Source organism: Lonchura striata, chromosome 7 (assembly GCF_046129695.1).
Source record: "Lonchura striata isolate bLonStr1 chromosome 7, bLonStr1.mat, whole genome shotgun sequence".
NCBI lineage: Eukaryota > Metazoa > Chordata > Aves > Passeriformes > Estrildidae > Lonchura > Lonchura striata.
In genome coordinates this window covers 21,077,405-21,095,930 of record NC_134609.1, presented here as the reverse complement: position 1 = coordinate 21,095,930, position 18,526 = coordinate 21,077,405, and the positions used below count along the sequence as shown (strand labels likewise).

The following is an 18,526-nucleotide window of genomic DNA, read 5'->3' as shown; positions in this document are numbered from 1 at the left end:
ATGAAAAAGAATGTTCACAGCATCCACAGTATCAATTCCAGCACTGTGTAGACTGACCTGGTGTTAAAGTAGATAAGATTCCAAAGCCACACACAGGGTCTCCAAACTGTTGCTGCACTATCTGTAAAACAGGGTAAAGGTTAAGCTCCTTGCTGTCAAAAATAGCAAAGGTACCTCTGGTAGTTTTTCTGCTTTGCTGAAGTCAGTGCTGTGGCTTTAGCATCAGTGTACCCTGAGAATGCCCTATTACTGTTAGAAGTATTTCTGCTGAGGTTTATCTGGCAGTACTGGCAGGGTGCAGGGAGCCCTGCAGCTTTGCCTGCACAGTTAATCCTGCACTGTTTAGTCTTGCCCAGAACAGATGTGTGGGAGTAGTGTTTTGATCCACTGGTTTTCATCAAACCTTTATAGGGGCACAGCTAGAGACCATAGTAGTCTGGATATAAATCCAGGTCTAAAATCTATCACTGCATGGATTTGCTTCAACTGCCTCTATCTCACCTGTTGGCTTTACAGCCCCTCCTGGTGTTTCAGCTCTGCTGCCTTGTGCAGCATCCAGTGTTGTAGGTGGCAGTCCATCAGTAGTATTCACATGGCTCTGGAAGGGCTCTGTAAATTCCCTGGTACAGACATCTTCCAGGCAGTCTGGTCCCCATCCAAAGTGAGCAGAGTGGTGGGACTTGTGGGAGGCTATTGTCATTTCTTACTCTTCACAGAACTCTGAGTGCAATCCCTCTGTTTTCCTTGCAGGTGGCAATGATATGGATTCTGTTACAAAGAAAACGAGGCAGGATGGATCAGAAGTTACTGAAAGACGTAAGGAGGAGATTTTTCATTTTTATAGCACATCCCAAAAATACCAGAAATGAATGGCCATTTCTGTAAGGGATTAAATGTTGACCAGAGGTCCAGACTAAATTCTGCTCCTGGCCCTGGTCTCTGTGTTGAAATCAGAATAAGGAATGGAATAGACCAAGATCAGACATTTAGAGATGTGTATCATTACCTGATTGTTTAACCAGATGATTGCCCTGTGATAGCATTTCTAACGAGTAGTGTAGACATTGGGATGCTGCTCCTACCTCTGGTATCAATGCCCTGAGTGTCCTAGAAATTGTCTGGTGGCTTTGTGTAAAACTGGTTGATTTTCTGCTGACTTTATGAGAATTGACTAGTAGGAAGCTGCTACCGTGGGCTTTGCTGTTACAGCAATGGCTGTGGTTCAGAAGTGCCCAGAAATTTTACAGGAATCTTGTACAGAAAAAAATCTTTCATGGCAGTAATATTCTTATTTAGATCTAGAAAGACCAGCAAAGAAACATAGCATTGTGTGATAATGAGCCTACAGCTACAGCCCCAGGCAGTGTTATCTTAAGGGACTTTTATTTAAATGAGTCAATCTTCTTTGAACAAGTCATACTTTTGCATGGAGAATAGGTAGAACATTGATCCACTTTGGCTATATTAACATGCCATTAATTCTGCACCCTTTTCTTCCCTCAGTTATTACAGAGACTGTAACCACAAGACTGACATCCTTGCCACCCAGTAAGTAATTGTTAGTCATTGCATTGCTTCTGCTTGGTGTTCTGTGCCTATCCATGCTATTATTTGTCTGCATTGTTTCCATTATTTTCCCTTGGTGCAGCAGAGCTCAGTGCATAAAGATCTACACCCAAAGGACAGCAATTTTCAGAAATGCCTTTCTCCCAGAAAACTTGTTACTGGAGAGGTGTAGCATTTGAGGACCTGTCTGGGTCAGAAACAAAGCCACATACTCTACTAAGACTAGAAGACCAGACTCTGCAAAGATTTAAGTCCATATATAGGGTCTCCAGTGGTGACTCTCTGTTGGGAACAAGGATCAAAAGTGATGGGTTTGCAGGTTCCACTGCTGGGGCTGCAGTGTATTATTTCCCTGTCATCTTACCCAACTGGCAACAGTGGGTGAATCTTTTCAGTAATATCAAAGGTCACAGGACATTTCTACCTCTGCAGAGAAGTACAAGCTCCAAATAGGGAAGAATCCTCCACACTCTTTATCCCAACATATCCTTGATTAGTTTGCTGCAGCTGAGTTGGCAAGGAAATGCATTATCATCTCATTTATGATGAGGGTTAACAGGAGTATCCTTCAGTCTGTGCATGAAGCAAAACTTGTCTACAAACCTGCTGGCTGTGGAGTGTGAATACATGTCTGCTCTGCCAAGATACTTCTCTGTACCTCTGATCTCTCACCAGATATAAAGCTGTACTTGTAAGAGTGTGGGGAACTTTGGGTCCCTCCTGCCTTCTCTTGCAGTGTCCTTGCTCTTCCTATCTCTCCTATCTCCTGCCTAGAGAGACTGTCTCATTTTGTGCTCATCTCTTTCAGAAGGAGGGAGCAGCAGTGGGCTCAAAACATCATCCCACACCGGAGGGAGTGGAGTGGAAAAGCGGTCGTACACCCATGGAAGCAGCTATGTGACCTCAAGTAAGGAAGGAAAGCATTGCCCAGTTGGAAACAGAGAGCAAAGGCAGCAGAAATGGGCTGAGGAGAGATTCAAGGCAGGGAAGTAATGTGAGCCAGGGGTAAGGAAAACAGGATTTATGAAAGTAGAAGTGCCAAATGCATACATAAAGCAAAGATATTCCTTCCCGAAAGCTGGGTTTGAGAATGGGTGAGTTAATGGCAAAATCCCATTTTCCACAGGGAGAACTTAATTTCAGGAGAACAACAACAAAAAATATCATTCCTACTGTTTTTGAGAAGTCATTCAGAAACTGAATTTCCTTTCTTTCAGGTTTTCCAAATCACAGTCTTTCTGACCATTTTTGTTCTAAAGACAGTTTTGATCAATATTTTTGTTGATCTTGCTACCGGTAGAATATTATTAAAGAAATTCCTAGAAAATATTTTCTTATATTTGTGTGCCCATGGCTTTAGCACTTCGAGCACTTTGCCAGATTTTCTGGATGTGTTAAATTAGTGTGTGCTGCCTACTCTGTAAAACCAGGATTCTTTTTTAACAGCATTCTTTGCCCAGCTGTTAGATTGTCATACCAAAGACTTCTAAAGACTAAGCTTCCTAGCCAGGTACCTGGCACACTTCTCTGTCCCTAGTGAGACTGACTGTACAACTCTCCTTATGGAAAACAGCTCCAAGGGAGCTGACAAACAAAAGGGAGTGAAGTGCACTTTGGAGGGAGAGTTAGCTGTACCGAAGAGATCTGACAGGCACCTGCATGCCGGTTAAAGGCCAGAGTGTGGAATCACCTTGCCTCAGGCCACATGTGAAGTAACTTCACTGCAGACGTTGGTCTATTTGTCTGGACTGGCACCAGTGCTGCTGAACCCAGTCCTGCAAACTCAGAGGACCATGGAGGATTACTGTCTTACTTTTTTCAGTCTGGAAAAAGAGAAAAAAATCTGAACTTCAGATATACTGAGTTCTTGAAGTTTCACAGAACATTCTGTAGTTTCTTCTTTCCCACTTTCTTGCAGAATGCCTGTAACAGAGGCCTACTTGGCACAGTAGTTCTTTCTGCTGAATTAAATGGAAAAGTTACAGAACAAAATGAGTCCTTTTAGAGGGGAAGTTGGCATAAAAACACTCTTGCAATCAGAAGGACATACTTTTTGTTTGTAGGGATGGGTAAACAATATCCAGTTTGATCCTGATAATCAGCATAGATAGGTTGCAGTTTATCACAGGACTCCTTTTGTGCTGCATCCTGATCATATTCCATCATTATATTTTGTGCAAGAGTATGAACACAATAATTATGGCTGCTCTCAGTTCTTTCTCCACAGCACTGATGTGAATTAGAAGGGAAATTGTTTCTTCTGTCTACATATAACAGGTACTAATAATGTCCAGACTGTCTTGGGCCTGGCACACACCTCAATCACTTCTCCAGAAAATGGACTAAGTGGGAGTGTGGATAGCTGCTTTATGGGAAAGTGCACTCATCTCTGCTTTCCATTATATCATAAACTGCATCCTTCAGCACGTTGAGTTTGGTTTAATAGTGTCCTAGTTTTTGTAGCCTATGTCATGTAACACTTGAGTTTACAAGTGAATCTATATCCTAACCAAAACTCAGCATCATCCAGAGCTAGATTTTTTCCCGCTCAGGGGAGATGGTTCACTATTGCCCTAGAACCTGGTTTCATGCATATCATTGACAAATCTGTTTTGAAGCCATAGTGATAACAAATACTCCTCTCTGCCCTGAATGCTGAGGACAGCCAGAATTAGATGCTGATATTGTTCTTGTCCATCTCTCAGTGTGAAACATCAGTGCAAAATTTTCCAGCTCAGAAGATAGTAACATAAAGCGCGCAGGGCATCCAGAATGTACTGCCAGGACTTCTCTTCCATTTGCTGATGGTGTTTTGTTTTAACCATAGGTGGAAGTGGTAGATTGCATTCAACATCATCATCCTCCAGCTACAGACAAGCACAGTCTCCCAGCTCTACTCTCACCAAATCACCTGGCTCAACATTTGAAAGAAAAACCTATGTCAACCGCCATGCAACATATGAAGGTATCACAGAACATTCCATAGAAGGGAGGCAATGTGCAGTGGAGGCAATCTGCAGTGCACTCTGAGGTCACTTTAGTGCAGAATTGTCCCCATTCCCATTGTGGTTTTCCTAGGAAATAAACCATCAGGGACAGAATTTCATTATTAAGTCCTACTTATCCTAAGAATAATGCTCATTCCTAAAAGGAGTTGTGGCATATATTTGTTGAAGGACATTAGCAGCTCTTTCATGTGAAACCTGAAGAGCTCTTTTTTTTTTTGTAAATGGAAATGTTTTCTGGGAGATTAAACAGTTGCCAGGAAGACATGTTTTGAAAACTTTTAATGATCTTATACGAAGTATTAATGTACATCTTTCTGTTCTTTGCAGGGAGCTCCAGTGCCAACTCTTCTCCTGAATTTCCCAGAAAAGATTTTGGTATGTCCTTTTTAGAGCCGTTCCTCTGAACATTATGGCAAGGTCATGTGAGTTGCTGACCATAATGGCTTTTTGCACATTGCTGCGTCCTGATTTACCTATGCTACCTCTGTATTGGGCCATCATGCAGCTCCCTCAGAGGAGTTATTTGGGATTTACATTAACAGCTGAAAGTCAGGTTTCTGGCTGATCATGTTCAAACAGAGGGTGGATACTGTGTATCTGCTGCTCTCAGCTGCATTTGTGATATTCCCTGTATGATAGAGGACATGGACAGGAGAAGACAGACATGGGATACTTCATAGCATTTACTTCACCCTTCCAGAATAGCTCGGAGAACAGCTGCAAGCAAGAAAGTCCAGACTCTTAGGATTTTGAGTAATTGCTGGATATACTTTTCCAGTAGCTCATTTCTAGACTTCATCAAGTATATATGGAAAAATGAAGTGGCTATCAAATTATATATTTACACTAAACATTGTCAGCAGTTATTGTCTTGCCCTGTCCAAACTCTGAGCTGCTGATTTTACTCAGTGAAGACAGTGGAACGTTATGATCAGGTCTCCTTTTGGCTCATAGAGGAGGCAGGGTTTCACAATATCCAGCATTGGTCAGTAGGGTCAACAGGCCTCTTAACTTCCTTTTGGTCATTTGAAATGGGACATCACCATCTACAAACAACATTATATAAAAAGAAACAGTATCTGGTTCAGAAAGGCTAAAGGTGCTACTGATTCTTTGGAATACCTTATGGTCTAAAGGGGGCCTGATAAAATCTCTTAATGGTTCAATTCTCCCAGCTGTACTCCAAGAAGAATTACTGTCTGAATATAAGCACCCTGAGTAAGATCAGTGTGCTGATTTTCAGAGATGCCACAGCCAGTAAAGATTATTACAGATTTTCTCTTATTATTGTTCACAGCATCTGCCTCTACGAGAGGGAGAAGCCAAAGTCGAGGTGAGTGACACTGTTCTTTGAGAAGCCTCCTTTTTTCAGTTCAGCATAATTCAGGTGTGTTAAATAGACCTATTCTTTAGCTGGAATCCAGTTTAAGTGTAGAGCAATCAGATGAGGTACGTGGATCTGCACAACTTCAGATGTGAACCATGCATCTGTAAGCAGTTGTTTAAACAAGTTAGGTGTAAAAGTTTACCTTAGTGAACGCCATGGTAGTTTGGGACTGTGTCAGAAAGAAGATATTCTTGGAAACCTGGATGTCTAAGGGTACAGAACATAGTCTTCCAATTTGTCTGTTCACTACAATAACCTTAGTCCATCCGTGCTCTGGGACCAGCCTCTGACATTTTCACAGTAATTGCATTTATGCTTCTCCTACTGTGATCTGTCTTGCAAACCATAAAGCAAACCCTGAAATAATCTCATGCTGATAGTAAAAAGATGGTGAGGAAATTTCAGACTTACTCTGGTCTGTAGCCAGCTCACTGTAAAGTTCTGCATTGTTTAAATCATTCAGTTCTTCTAATAATTTATTAACGGTGTTGGGGAAAGAAGGATTATCTTGGTCTCCAAGAATGTAGTATCTGTTTCCAGTTTTTTGAAGAGGAAACTATAATGTCACTTTATTCAAGTTAATTTTAGCAGTAGTTATAAATCACAGCATGGTCTTGCACAGTCCTCCTGGAGAGTGTCACATTCCCAATTATTCTGCCTCAGATCGTCATAGTCTCCTCTAGCACACTACATACCTGAGCTCCCAGCAGAACTAGGCCATGCATAATAAAGTAGACACCAGAGAATCAGGTCCAGCTTCTCATATTACTTCAGAAAATAATTCCAATCCATCATCTTCTCCACATGAATGCCAAGATAGTATTTCTTTTCTAGTGCATGCACTGTCAGATTTCATCATGAGGAGCATGTATCACATGTTCTGGCTGGCCACTTTGCTTGTGGGAGGCAAGTTTAAAGGCTCACCCCAGACAAATCACATTAACTTTGCAGTTTCTTGTGCTGGACAGTAAAGGTCCAGTAAAAATAAGGTAATAGCAATTGAGTACCTGGTGAGAATGTTGACTGAAAACTGGACTGGTTACATTCAGTGAGCCAAAAGAGAAGTCAGTAACTAGTAAGAGACTGAATCATACAGCCCACTGTAGAGATGTCAGTTGTACCCAAGAAGTAGTAGGGAATTTGTGTATTTAGTAAACTTCTTTTGGCTCTCTAATTTTTTTGTTCAGAAGGACAGTAAAAAATAATATTTGTGATGAGTGAGGACTGCATAATTAGACCTTCTGTATATCCAACAGCAGCAGCATTATTGACTTCAGCAGAGGCCATCAATGAGTGAAATATAATTCCCTGGAATTTAAAGTAACAAAATATGACCCCAAAACAAAAAGTCACCCAGGCCCATTTGCTACCAATTCACATGGGCCATGAGTACTGCTCAGACTAAACAGTCAGACAGCAAGGTGAAACAGACAGCAAGAAGGAAGGAATTCACTTCAGCCTGAAGTTTCATTCCCAGCCCAGGGCACAAATGAATCTCTCTCCATATTCATGATCTGCTTTTTATCTTCCCAGAGAGTGAAATACGTGTCCGACTGCAGAGCGCATCTCCCTCTGGCAGATGTAAGTTATTCCAGGGGTATCGGGGATAAGGTAGAGGGTGTTGCTGCTAGGATTATGTCTTTTCCTGTTAAGATCATTAATTTGAGTCCCTTTTCTGGACAAAGAAACATTCTGTGGGTTAGGTGGTGCTCTTGCAAATATGTAAAATGGTTCTCCCAAAAACATCCTCTGGAGCTTTGTCATTAAGTGGCACTCCCAGGAAGTAACAACTTCATAGATATGCAGATAAATTCCACTGAATTATTTAGATCCAGAGCAAGATTACAGATCAGTGAAACATGGCTTTTGGGTGACTCTGGACTTGCTTTTCCTGCTAGGGACGGAGTTGGATGATGTGAAACGTTTGCTGAAAGGAAGTCGATCTGCCAGCTGCAGCCCTACTCGGTCACCATCCGGTACACTCCCGATACCGAAAAAGGCTGTGGTGGAGACAAAGATGGTCACTGAGAGCTCTCAGTCAGGTACTTGGCACTAGCAATGTTGCAGTCATTCCAAACAGCATTTGCCATAAAAAGTACTCAGATGTTAAGAACATGCAGATAAGAATACATGGTGTTCCTGTACTAAAAAGGGGTCAGAATGCTGAAAAACTGTCCAGGTGTTGCTGTAACAAGAGCCATCTTGGGTATCTTTCTAGTGACTAGTCTAATTTCAAAAAAAATGAGTCCATTCTTTCTGCCACTAGTTTCAATTCAGAGGTATTTCTAGCAGAGATAAGAGCTCTAAACAAATGTGTCTGAGAGTAATTTGATCTCTTATCTCCAAGTGAGACAGAGAGATAGGACTGAAGACAACATTTCAGTGAGTGATTTATTAACCTTACCGTTTGATAATGACTCATCAGGAACTGTATGAGAAGACAAGGGGGAATGGCTTCAAACTGAAAGAGGGAAGGCTTTGCTCAGATATTAGGAAGAAATTCTTTGAGAGTGGTGAGGCACTGGCACAGGTTGCCCAGAGATGTTGTGGATGGCTCATCCCTGGAAGTATTCCAGGCCAGAATGGATGAGACTTTCAGCAACTCGGTCTAGTGCAAGGTGTCCCTTCCTATGGCAGGAGGTTGAAACTAGATGATCTTTAAGGTCCCTTTAATCCCAAATCATTCTGTGATTCTATGATTCTGTGATTCTATTACTGAAGTGGTACTTAAAATACTACAACCTTTTTTAGTTTTTTATACACCTCATGACAGGGTTTGAGGAAGTGGTATTGACATTGACTCCATTGTCTTCCATAAATATCTAAAACCAGTATCTTTTATCTTACTCAGAGTTCCAATCCTGTCTAAAACAGAATTTTAGTCTAGTACATTGGTGAACCAATCAGAGACGTATGTGGGAAGCAAAAGCCATATATCCCATAGCCCAGGGTGATTTATTAATGGAATGGCAGACTGGGGTGGTTTATTGTGAATGATCATGCTATCAGGTCAATCTATACTCCATTGGTTAAAATTTGTGGGGGCTGTAATCAGCTGATGTTTGAGGTCAGTTATACCATACTAAACTGGAGTCATTGGGTTGACTCTAATTGGTAATTGAAATGTAAGTTGTTTGCCTTATAAACCTGCAGGGCATGCTGAGCCACAAGCCTGGCCTTGTTGAAAGCCACTTCTGTCTGCTTGGTTTTTGCAGTGTCAGGGACATATGACACAACCATACTGAATACTGCCCTCCCTTCATACATGTGGTCCTCCACTTTGCCTGCTGGGTCTTCCCTTGGTGGATACCATAACAGCTCTTCCTTGATCAATGCCATGTCTCACTCTACAGGATCAGGTATGCTCACTGGATTGCCCAGGTTTGAAGGATGGAACTGTCCTAAAACTGGGTCAAAAGCAGGTTTTTTTTGCACAGCACAAACTAAAATGATGAAATAATCAAAATGGCAAGGGATAGGCTTGAATTTTCTCTGGTTTTCTGTAATTTGGTGCTTTCTGCTTCTCCACTGAATGTATCTTAAAATCCTTCTTTGTGAGGATTTATTGTCCTGACTCTCGGACTGTCACTAAATTTTGATGACATCTTTGTCAATGAGGTCTAGCTCACATTCCCTGTAAAAACTAGTTTAGACTCAAACTAATATTGGATTATCCTGTCCCGTTGTAAGAATGGCTCATATACTAAAAATGAGTAACTTTTGTGTGTTCTTATACCTGGTGAGGCCCATTTCTAAATGCCAGAGATTCTGCATTCCCTAGTTGCAGAGAAAAACCACAAGAAGCTTTATGATGAAATACTATTTAAAGCTTTACTTTCTCTCACTGTCATATGATCTCATCTTGTCTGAGGTAGTAATTTTTTGCCTTTGTCAGTTCAATAAAAGGGTGGTTTGTTGTCACAATTGTCAAGATTTTTAGTCTGTGCAATTATTGTGCATTATTATTAGTTGCATTTCCAAGCTGACTCTTGATTTCTAGGATTATGCCACTGACCTTTGGATGTTAGATTTATGATTTGAGAGGAGTAATAACATTTCACTTCCTCTTTTTGCAGTTTTTGGTGTTCCAAATAACCTGGCTCCCAGCAATCATACTCTGAATGCGGGCCTCAGCTCTTCCTCTACAGGTCAGATTTTCCTTCCCTTCACATTTTGACAGCACTGCATTTCTGGCAGACAACTACAGTGAAATAATACCAATATAACAGTTTCTCTCCTATGCCTTATCTGAGTGTCAGCACCTCTTTGCCCCACCTGCAGAAACGTCCATGCAGCCATGAGACCTCACAATGTGACTCAATATAATGTTTTAAAATATTATTATCATCATTATTGTCCTGGGCCAACAATAACAATACAGCAAGGTGAACTAAGTTACAAAACATTTTGTTGTAAGTCCTGTGGTGCCTCCAGAAAGCTGGTGAAATTCATTTTAAGAGGTCATTATTTTTGTGTCACTGGTTTTGTTTGGGTTTTAGCCAGAATGCCAGCTGCACTGCAGGACTCGCATAACCCTCATTGCAATGCTTTTCTTTGCAGTATTTGGAGTTCAAAACAACCTGTCCCCAAGCTCTTCTTCTGCAACCCAGAATGCTACAGCAGCTTCTGCAGGTCAGCAGCAAAGTAAGCCTAGAGAAAGTGTGAGAGTCACCAAGTCTCCCACCTTTTCTGTAGTGACTAGAAGGTTCTTCTTGACATCACTTTCTTCTTGTGTAGCACAGTGTGGTATGAAGGGATATTGAGGAACATTTCCTCTGCTGTGCATGTGCAGGAACAGCTCCCAGTGCTGATGCACTAGAAATTTGCTTGCTGGGGAAACCCTTGGTTGTTTGAGTTGTCCAAGGAAAAAAAAAAAAAAAAAGATTTTTGAAATGTTTGCTGTGTGTAGATCCCTTGTTATTCTTCATCTCTGTCATTGTTGAATTTCTTCTTTGCAGCATATGGGATGAAGAACACTTCTCAGAGCAACACCATGGCAAGTACTGGTGTGTCTGCCTCAGCAGGTGAGTGTGTTATTCACAGGTGTTTGGGCATGGCCTCATACAGGCATATCATAAAAATCAGAGACTAAGTGAGTCACACTCAGATGCATAACTTGTCACTAGCCAGTACCTTTCTGAAAAGAAAGAGAGTCAGAATCTAAGAACAAGCAAATGAGCTAGTCTGATTCAGTTCTCTACAATCATTTGGATTGTTTAATTCTGAGCTATTTCTGCTCAGCAGGCAGGAAGCTGGATAGAAGAGCACACGTGAAATTGTACTTCATTTGAAGCCAAAACATTTGCAATGTTGCTCTTAAAAATAATTTTTCAATTGTACCAGCTTCAACCACTCAAAAATGAAGGAATTTGCTTATACATGATCAGAATACATTTTTTTAATGAGAGAAGCCCTTTGTCCTTGAACAGTCAGGATTCATCCTTTCCAGCTCTTTTCTGCAACTCTGAGAGTTATAAATTACACTTTCTTCTGTGTATGTAAAGAAAGCCAAGTTTGCCTTGTAATCCAAGGACTCCCAAAGACAAAGCTTAAAAATAGATGTAAAGACCACAGAAGTTATGATAACATTTCTAATAAAGGTTTATTCCATGTTCTGCTAGAGTAATGGAATAATAACATCCTGTTTATGTTGATTTTCAGTATTGTGTCAGTATACAAATTCATGTTTGTACATTATTCCAGACATAGTTCATAATGTCGAGTGGCACAGGAGTCACCACAGTGATGATTTTGAACCTTGTTTGGTCTGTGCCAAACCTCAGTAAAGGGCAGTTCAATGTCTCCTAACCCTGCCTGGCTCCCAGGATATGCAGTGGTTTGGAGTAGCTTGAATAGTGCTTGACAGAGGAGCTTGGCAGTGCTTGATGGGCTCCTCAGCTTGAGCTGTGCTGGTTCTGCTGACTCCTGAATATGTCTCTTAGGCTGAGTTTCTTTGACTCCACAGGAAGTGTGTTTGAGGAGCAAAGAGCTCATTGAGCAAATCACTTCTACATATGATTGAATTCCAGATGTTCTCAATTTCTGGCAGCAGGGCCTCCCCTGCTAGTGAAATGCACATCTCCAAAGAAACCTAATGACATGCACATCTCTCCTGTTACCTTTAGTGACCAGTATGTCTCTTACAGGACTCTTATTGTAGTTGCAACCCCAATCACAATGTGACTACCTGTTTTTATGAACAAAAGTGATGTGGCTTGTAGTTATGGACTCAATGGCCCACATTCATCTCCTCTTCACCATCTTTTACAAATATTCCAGGAGGAACTGTTTTGAGCTCCCAGGGAGACGACATTCTGCGCAAAGACTGCAAGTTCCTGCTGGTGGAGAAGGAGAAGGCACCTGCAAAGGAGATGGAGCTCTTGGTCATGACAAAGGACACTGGCAAAGTCTTTAGTGGTTCTAACACTGGACTTAATGGAGGTAACATCCCTTTCTCAGGACATGTGGTTATTCTGAGGGTAGAGAAATGGAGACTGACCATAAGGGAAGTTCAACATTCAGGGCACTACACCTAACTTGTAAATCATACAAGAACCTCTGACAGGCAGGCAGCTTTTAACCATGCCAGCTGAAACCTGGGTCTAGCTTTTGCATTTGAAGCTCCAGAGTGTGCCTCAGGATATTTCACAAAGCTCAGGAGCTTTGAGAGAAAAAAAGCCCTAGATCTGGTTTAGACAAGCAGAGCTATTGTGTCTTCCCAAGAAAAATACACCTTTGCCAATGAAAGAAGATTAGCCTGGTTTAACTTCTGGAGTAATGTTTCTAATTATATTTGGTTCCTGTTCAGGATCTTTTGTAGAAGACACCTTGAAGAAAGAGAAGCAGGGATTTTCCTCCTCTTATGCTACAGATACTGGCCTAAAATCAGATGCAAATGGTAAGAATTTGTTCCCATGGAAATGCAACACAACTTTCTTGTTCTGCCTCCATTACTATCTTTCCCTTTCAAGCCCACACTCTAAACTTTATCCTGCACAGAAAGACTGGTAAAATATCTTTTACTGTTGTTAAAACAGGAGGGCTGAAATCCATGCCAAAAAGGGACAAAGAAACTTATGCAGGTAAGTGATACCACTCAGACTTTCATTGGAAGAAGCACCAAAGCACAATACACAAAAAAGCAATTGCTCTTGAGGGACATGAGTGGTCTCTGAGCAATGAATCAGAGCAGGGGAATGTTCAGGAGGCTACCAGAGAAATGGGTACCAGTGATTTGATTGTAGATAAGTGGACAGTTGGGTTATTTTTTCATGGCTAGAGAAAATCACATAGCTGACAGGCCAGCTGCATCCTGCTACTTGGACAGATTTATGGGGAAGAGAGGGCTCAGACAGACCATGCTGGCTATTGCTGTCATTTATGGTGCAGATCTGTACAAAAAACTTACCCTCTTGTGATCATGTTTTACAGCTGTTATTTTTTTTTGTCCCCTGTTTGAATTCCCTTTGGAAATTTTTCCCAAATTCTACAGGGACTAGAATTACACTCACCATGTGCACAGAGTGGCATAAAGATTTTTCCACAGCCCTTTGTATAATGGATCAGGCCCTGATGTCCTTATTGTAAGAGATTCTTAACTCCAAAGTCAAGGAACTCTTCAGTAACCAGGAGATTCTTCTTTCCCTCTTCCAGAAATACGAAGTGGTGATGCAGGGGGTGCAATTGGATCAGCACCATCCTGGTGTCCCTGTGGTTCCTGCTGTAGCTGGTGGAAATGGCTCCTGGGTTTGCTTCTAGCCTGGTTGTTTCTCCTTGGATTGCTTTTTGGACTGATTGCTCTGGGTAAGAAATAACGGAGAAAAAAATGTTGAATGGTATAGAATGACAAAGAGTTGTTGGGAACAAGCCCAAGCACCAGAGATACTAAGCCAGAGAACTGAGTAAAACATTTAGCTTAATGGTGACTTGCTACTGAGATATTATAAATGGACAGAAAGAATAGATAAGGAATACAGTCTTTTTTGAGGAGTTATATAGTCTTGGGGTGAGTAGGATAGAAAGCTCCTGAGATCTGAGGTCTACTGCTCCAAGACTAACAGATTCCAAAGCTGTCATTTAAATTCCAGATATCCCTTCTGGGAGAAAAAAAAAAGATGCAAAGAATTCTGCAAAACTCAGTGGCCATAGCCATTTGACACAGTGTTGCCATGTTCCTGTGATAGCATTAGATATTTCAGGCATGCATATCTGGGAGCATGTTCCCTAGCATTTTCCTTTAATCTTCCAGCTGAAGAAGTGAGAAAGCTGAAATCTCGTGTGGAAGACCTGGAAAAAATCAATGGTGGCCTCCTGGCAATTAACCAAGGGAATTCAAAAATAGAAAAGGATGTTTCAAGAGTAGACTTCCTTCATGGTAACTCACCCTCCTTGACCTTTCCATATGAAAATGAAGAGTCAGTCTGGTTGATGGTGAAGAGCAGACTGAATAAGGAAATAGAACGAGGTGAGCAGAGTCAGAAAATGAATACTTTATACCTTATACCTTATTTCTCATGCTACTTTTGTTAGCAAGGAAAAGGTGATTTACTTCTATTTAGTGCATGATGGAAAGAGATTAACAACAGAGGAGCCAACATTCTCCCATCTTTACAAATTTCATGTATTTGTGAAAACAAATTTACAGCGGAAACTCACAAAACTATACTGTGCTGCCTGTAGCCTCAAATCCAAATAGCTGGATTTTTTGTTCTGGAAATAAGTATTTACTCTGCTGTATAATGAACTCTAACAGCCCCTTCACTTCCTGTTACAGGCTACTTCCGAGGGGAGAAAGGAGAACGTGGTGAGAAAGGTACAGCCATATAGTTCTTCTCTTCCCCTGTCCAGCTCCTTGGCTCTGGCAATACACAATTTTGTGGTGGTTGTTGCTTCAAGGGGCAATTAGCAATGAGAAAGATGAAGATGATTTATACTTCAACAAAAAGAATCAGAATTGTTTTGATTGAAAAAGATCTTGAAGATTATGGAGTCCAACCATAAGTGTAACACTGTCCATGTCCATCACTAAAGCAGCTTCCTAAGAGCCACATCTACATGTCTTTTCAATACTTCCAGGGACAACTCTTCCCCTGGACAGCCTGTTCCAATTCCCCATAACCCCTTTGGTGAAGAAATTTTTCCTAATATCCAATCTAAACCTCTCTGGTGTAGCTTAAGGCCATTTCTTCTTGTCCTATTGCTTGTTACTTGGGAGAAGTGGCTGACCCCCAGCTCACTGTCCTCCTTTCGGGCAGTTGTAGAGAGCAATAAGGTCCCCCACAAGTCTTCTCTTCTCCAGGCTAAACATCCCCTGCTCCCTCAGCCACTCCTCACAGGACTTGTGTTCCAGACCCTTCACCAGCTCTGTTGCTCTTCTCTGGACTCACTTCAGTACCTCAAGACCTTGTAGTGAGGGATCAGAACTGGATACAGCAGTGAGGTGCAGCCTCACCAGTGCTGAGTGCAGGGGCACAATCACTGTCCTGCTCCTGCCAGTTTGCCATGTAAACTGTAGAGACCCTGATCCCACACAGAACAATACAGGAGGCTCAGTCTTGTATTGTGCCAGTGTGAAAGGCCAGACTGTGTCTGGTCTTGTACTATTCCAGTGTGAAGTGTCCTGTTTGGCCATAATTCCTTTGTATTTAATTAAAAGTGGGAAAGCAACTAGAAGATAAAATTAATGAGTAATCATAGGATGTCTCTTGATTCAACTTTTTTTTCCACTTTTCTCAGGTGACATGGGAATACAAGGTCCCAAAGGTAAGTTTGTAGTTACCTGCTTTCTCAGGAAGATTGGTAGCCTGTTGTAGGGACTGGGTAGCAAATGGTTATTTGTTACTCCAGAATTTGGAGAAGCTGATGCTAGTTATCTGTTAGTTCAGATAGTGTTGTGAAGGTTGGGGTTTTTCCTCTCGTTTTCTGGTCAAAGAAAATTTTAGAGTTCATAGTAGAAGAGATAGCACATCTCACTTTGAATCTAGAAGCTCCTTTTGCCTGAATGAAAGTAATTCCTGAAGCCAGGCTCTATGTGTTTTAATCACAAAGTGCTACAGTGCCCAGAGGATTTTGCATGGTGTGAACGATGCAATTATTTGCATGAATACAAGGGAGACAATTGCTGGAGACACTGGAACTTGTAAATATTCCAGGAACATAAACTTCTTTTTATGACGGTGAGGGTTAGCCAAAAGGACAAAAAGAGAAGACTTATTCTCCACTGACTGTCTTTTTGTTTCTGTTTACAGGTGATCAAGGACTTCCTGGTGCTCCAGGTGAGCTATAGTACATTACTGTGGGCAAGAACAAATTTTGCACTTTCTTGAAAAATTCCTTGAACTTAGCTCAAGGTGGTTCTCTGAAGAGTCAATATTTAGTATAGACTAAGTCACTTGATTAATATCTTGAGCTACAGACACAGCTCAGAGATTTGGTTACAAGCAAAGTCTTTGCCAGACTTCCCCTTAGTTGAACATGCTGAATTTGGGTTTGTGAAGATTCTAGTCTAGCACTGAAAGAGTCCTACAGATGCATAAATACTTGGTTCAGATTTCTTGTGCTTTTATATGTATTGTGTTCTTCTAAAGACATCAAGTACCCACATTATGAGTAATATATTCTTTACCCCATAGAATTAATCTCTCCAGGCTTGAAGTTCCCCTAAGTTGAATGTTATTCTTTTATGGTACATAGTCAAGAACTTTACTGAACGTTTACTGTGTTTTCTTTCCAGGCATTCCTGGTCCAATTGGGCATGCAGGACCAGAAGGACCAAAAGGCCAGAAGGGAAGCATGGGTGAGCATCTCTGTCAGTGCTGAGTCATTCACAACTGACTGGCACATGGCATGGGAATACAGACACTTGGCTGATGTGAGCATTGCCTTTCCCGGTGGAGCTGGCCATGGATCCTTTTGTCCAAGGCCTCCCTCCTACAGACACCTGGTTTTACAAGGCATTTCTTTCCTGTAGGTGAGCCTGGCATGGAAGGTCCCATGGGACAAAGAGGTAGAGAAGGGATGCCAGGGCCTCGAGGGGAGCCAGGACCACCTGGATTTGGAGAAAAAGGAGACAGAGGTAGGAACCAAGTGTCTTGTTGGATAAACCAGACAAAAGCAAGAGTTTGGTTCTGATTAATAAAACACCTCAGTGATAAAATTTTATTTCAGTGTTCAAATCCAGATTTCATATCTATACATTTCCCAGCACAGATTAATATTAAAGGGTTTTTTTGGGCAGACTTATAATGGGTAAATAAGGATTATTTTGGTTTCCCAGACCTTACAGTCAAGTTTGAGTCTGACAAACCAAAGTCACTTCACTACTAAGGTTATCTTCTTCCCTGTTATCCAGATCATCAAAGCTGGGGAATTCATCTTGCTAAAGCCCAGTGAGCTCATATTCTTTTCTTGGACAATGAATATCTATTTGGGTGTTTTGAACTGATGAGCAGATTATTCATGGCACTTACCAGAGGAAGAATAACAATAGATGGAATAATGGAAAAATGGGATCATGGCTGTATTCTACCATGTCTATTCTTGCTCTTATTTTGCAGGTGCTGTTGGTGAGCCAGGTCCTCCAGGGCCACCTGGACCCCCAGGTTCTACTGGCCTAAAAGGTAAATGTGAAGATGGAGAGAGAGTACCTAACAGAGATGTTAGGAGTAAATGGGCACCCCAGCTGTCCCGTTGTGTTTCTCTGCAGTAACTAGAAAAGTGAACTGATGGTCTGAAGCACATATCCCAGCATCTCAGCAGAGATGGATGGCTTGGGTCTCTTTACTTAAGTGAAAAGCATTTCCTCAATGTCACAAGGACTAAGTTCTCTAAATTTGTTGTCATGGTTTTGAGCATGCCAGTAATGCAAATCTTTCTAATGGCTGGGGAAATTCCAATCCACTAAACACCTGTTGGGTTGCTGATGGGCAAACTGAAAGAAATTTGATCATTTTGTAATTGTGGTGTTACTAAAATAAAATCCATGTTCCTTACAGGCCTGATGGGTTCTCCAGGCCCACAAGGTCCTCCAGGTGAGTGCTGCATCCCTTTTTCCTTTGCTGTGGCATCTAGATACTGAGGAGAACAAAAACAGAGTGACAGCTTGTCATGGTTTTTCTGAGTGAGTGGGATGAATGAAACCCCCCCCCATATCATTTTTCTGCAGGTCCTCCCGGCCTACAAGGATTTAGAGGTGAAGCAGGACTCCCAGGTGCTAAAGGTAACTTTCTCTTCCCCCTGGCAATTAAAGCACTAGTTGAGGTGCTTTTCTATCACTGCTCTGAGCAGCAGACATGTGACCATGTCACATTTTGTTTCTATGGGCAAAGAAAAGCATAAGACTGAAGAAAATGAGGCAACCCAAAACTTAGTCAGTGATTGCTAGCAAATATTGAGAAATGCAGGAGACATAGAGGTAATAGAGCAGTCTAAGAGAGGAAAAAGGGATGCATGGAGCTGTGTTACAGGAAAAGAATTTCCAGTTTGAGTTTGTCTGGTAGCACAGAATCTGTGTTTCCCTTATGATTTGTTGTGATGCATTAAATGCCTTTTCCTTATGATTTGTTAT

General features: G+C 41.5%; 1 protein-coding gene across 1 annotated transcript in view; it reads left to right on the top strand.

The window, feature by feature from the left end:
- Window positions 1-761: 761 nt before the first annotated feature.
- Window positions 762-18,526, top strand: part of COL17A1 (collagen type XVII alpha 1 chain) — a 34,105-nt gene continuing 16,340 nt past the window's right edge. Inside the window, exons 1-25 of the mRNA XM_021536227.3 lie at window positions 762-816; window positions 1,504-1,548; window positions 2,375-2,473; window positions 4,394-4,531; window positions 4,902-4,949; window positions 5,872-5,907; window positions 7,495-7,542; window positions 7,860-8,003; window positions 9,177-9,320; window positions 10,038-10,109; window positions 10,522-10,593; window positions 10,920-10,985; window positions 12,241-12,402; window positions 12,770-12,859; window positions 12,999-13,043; window positions 13,615-13,764; window positions 14,210-14,425; window positions 14,735-14,773; window positions 15,697-15,723; window positions 16,209-16,235; window positions 16,694-16,756; window positions 16,931-17,035; window positions 17,517-17,579; window positions 17,955-17,990; window positions 18,125-18,178. Coding sequence (XP_021391902.2) covers window positions 762-816; window positions 1,504-1,548; window positions 2,375-2,473; window positions 4,394-4,531; window positions 4,902-4,949; window positions 5,872-5,907; window positions 7,495-7,542; window positions 7,860-8,003; window positions 9,177-9,320; window positions 10,038-10,109; window positions 10,522-10,593; window positions 10,920-10,985; window positions 12,241-12,402; window positions 12,770-12,859; window positions 12,999-13,043; window positions 13,615-13,764; window positions 14,210-14,425; window positions 14,735-14,773; window positions 15,697-15,723; window positions 16,209-16,235; window positions 16,694-16,756; window positions 16,931-17,035; window positions 17,517-17,579; window positions 17,955-17,990; window positions 18,125-18,178 — 2,044 coding nt within the window. The remainder of the gene's footprint in view (window positions 817-1,503; window positions 1,549-2,374; window positions 2,474-4,393; window positions 4,532-4,901; window positions 4,950-5,871; window positions 5,908-7,494; window positions 7,543-7,859; window positions 8,004-9,176; window positions 9,321-10,037; window positions 10,110-10,521; window positions 10,594-10,919; window positions 10,986-12,240; window positions 12,403-12,769; window positions 12,860-12,998; window positions 13,044-13,614; window positions 13,765-14,209; window positions 14,426-14,734; window positions 14,774-15,696; window positions 15,724-16,208; window positions 16,236-16,693; window positions 16,757-16,930; window positions 17,036-17,516; window positions 17,580-17,954; window positions 17,991-18,124; window positions 18,179-18,526) is intronic.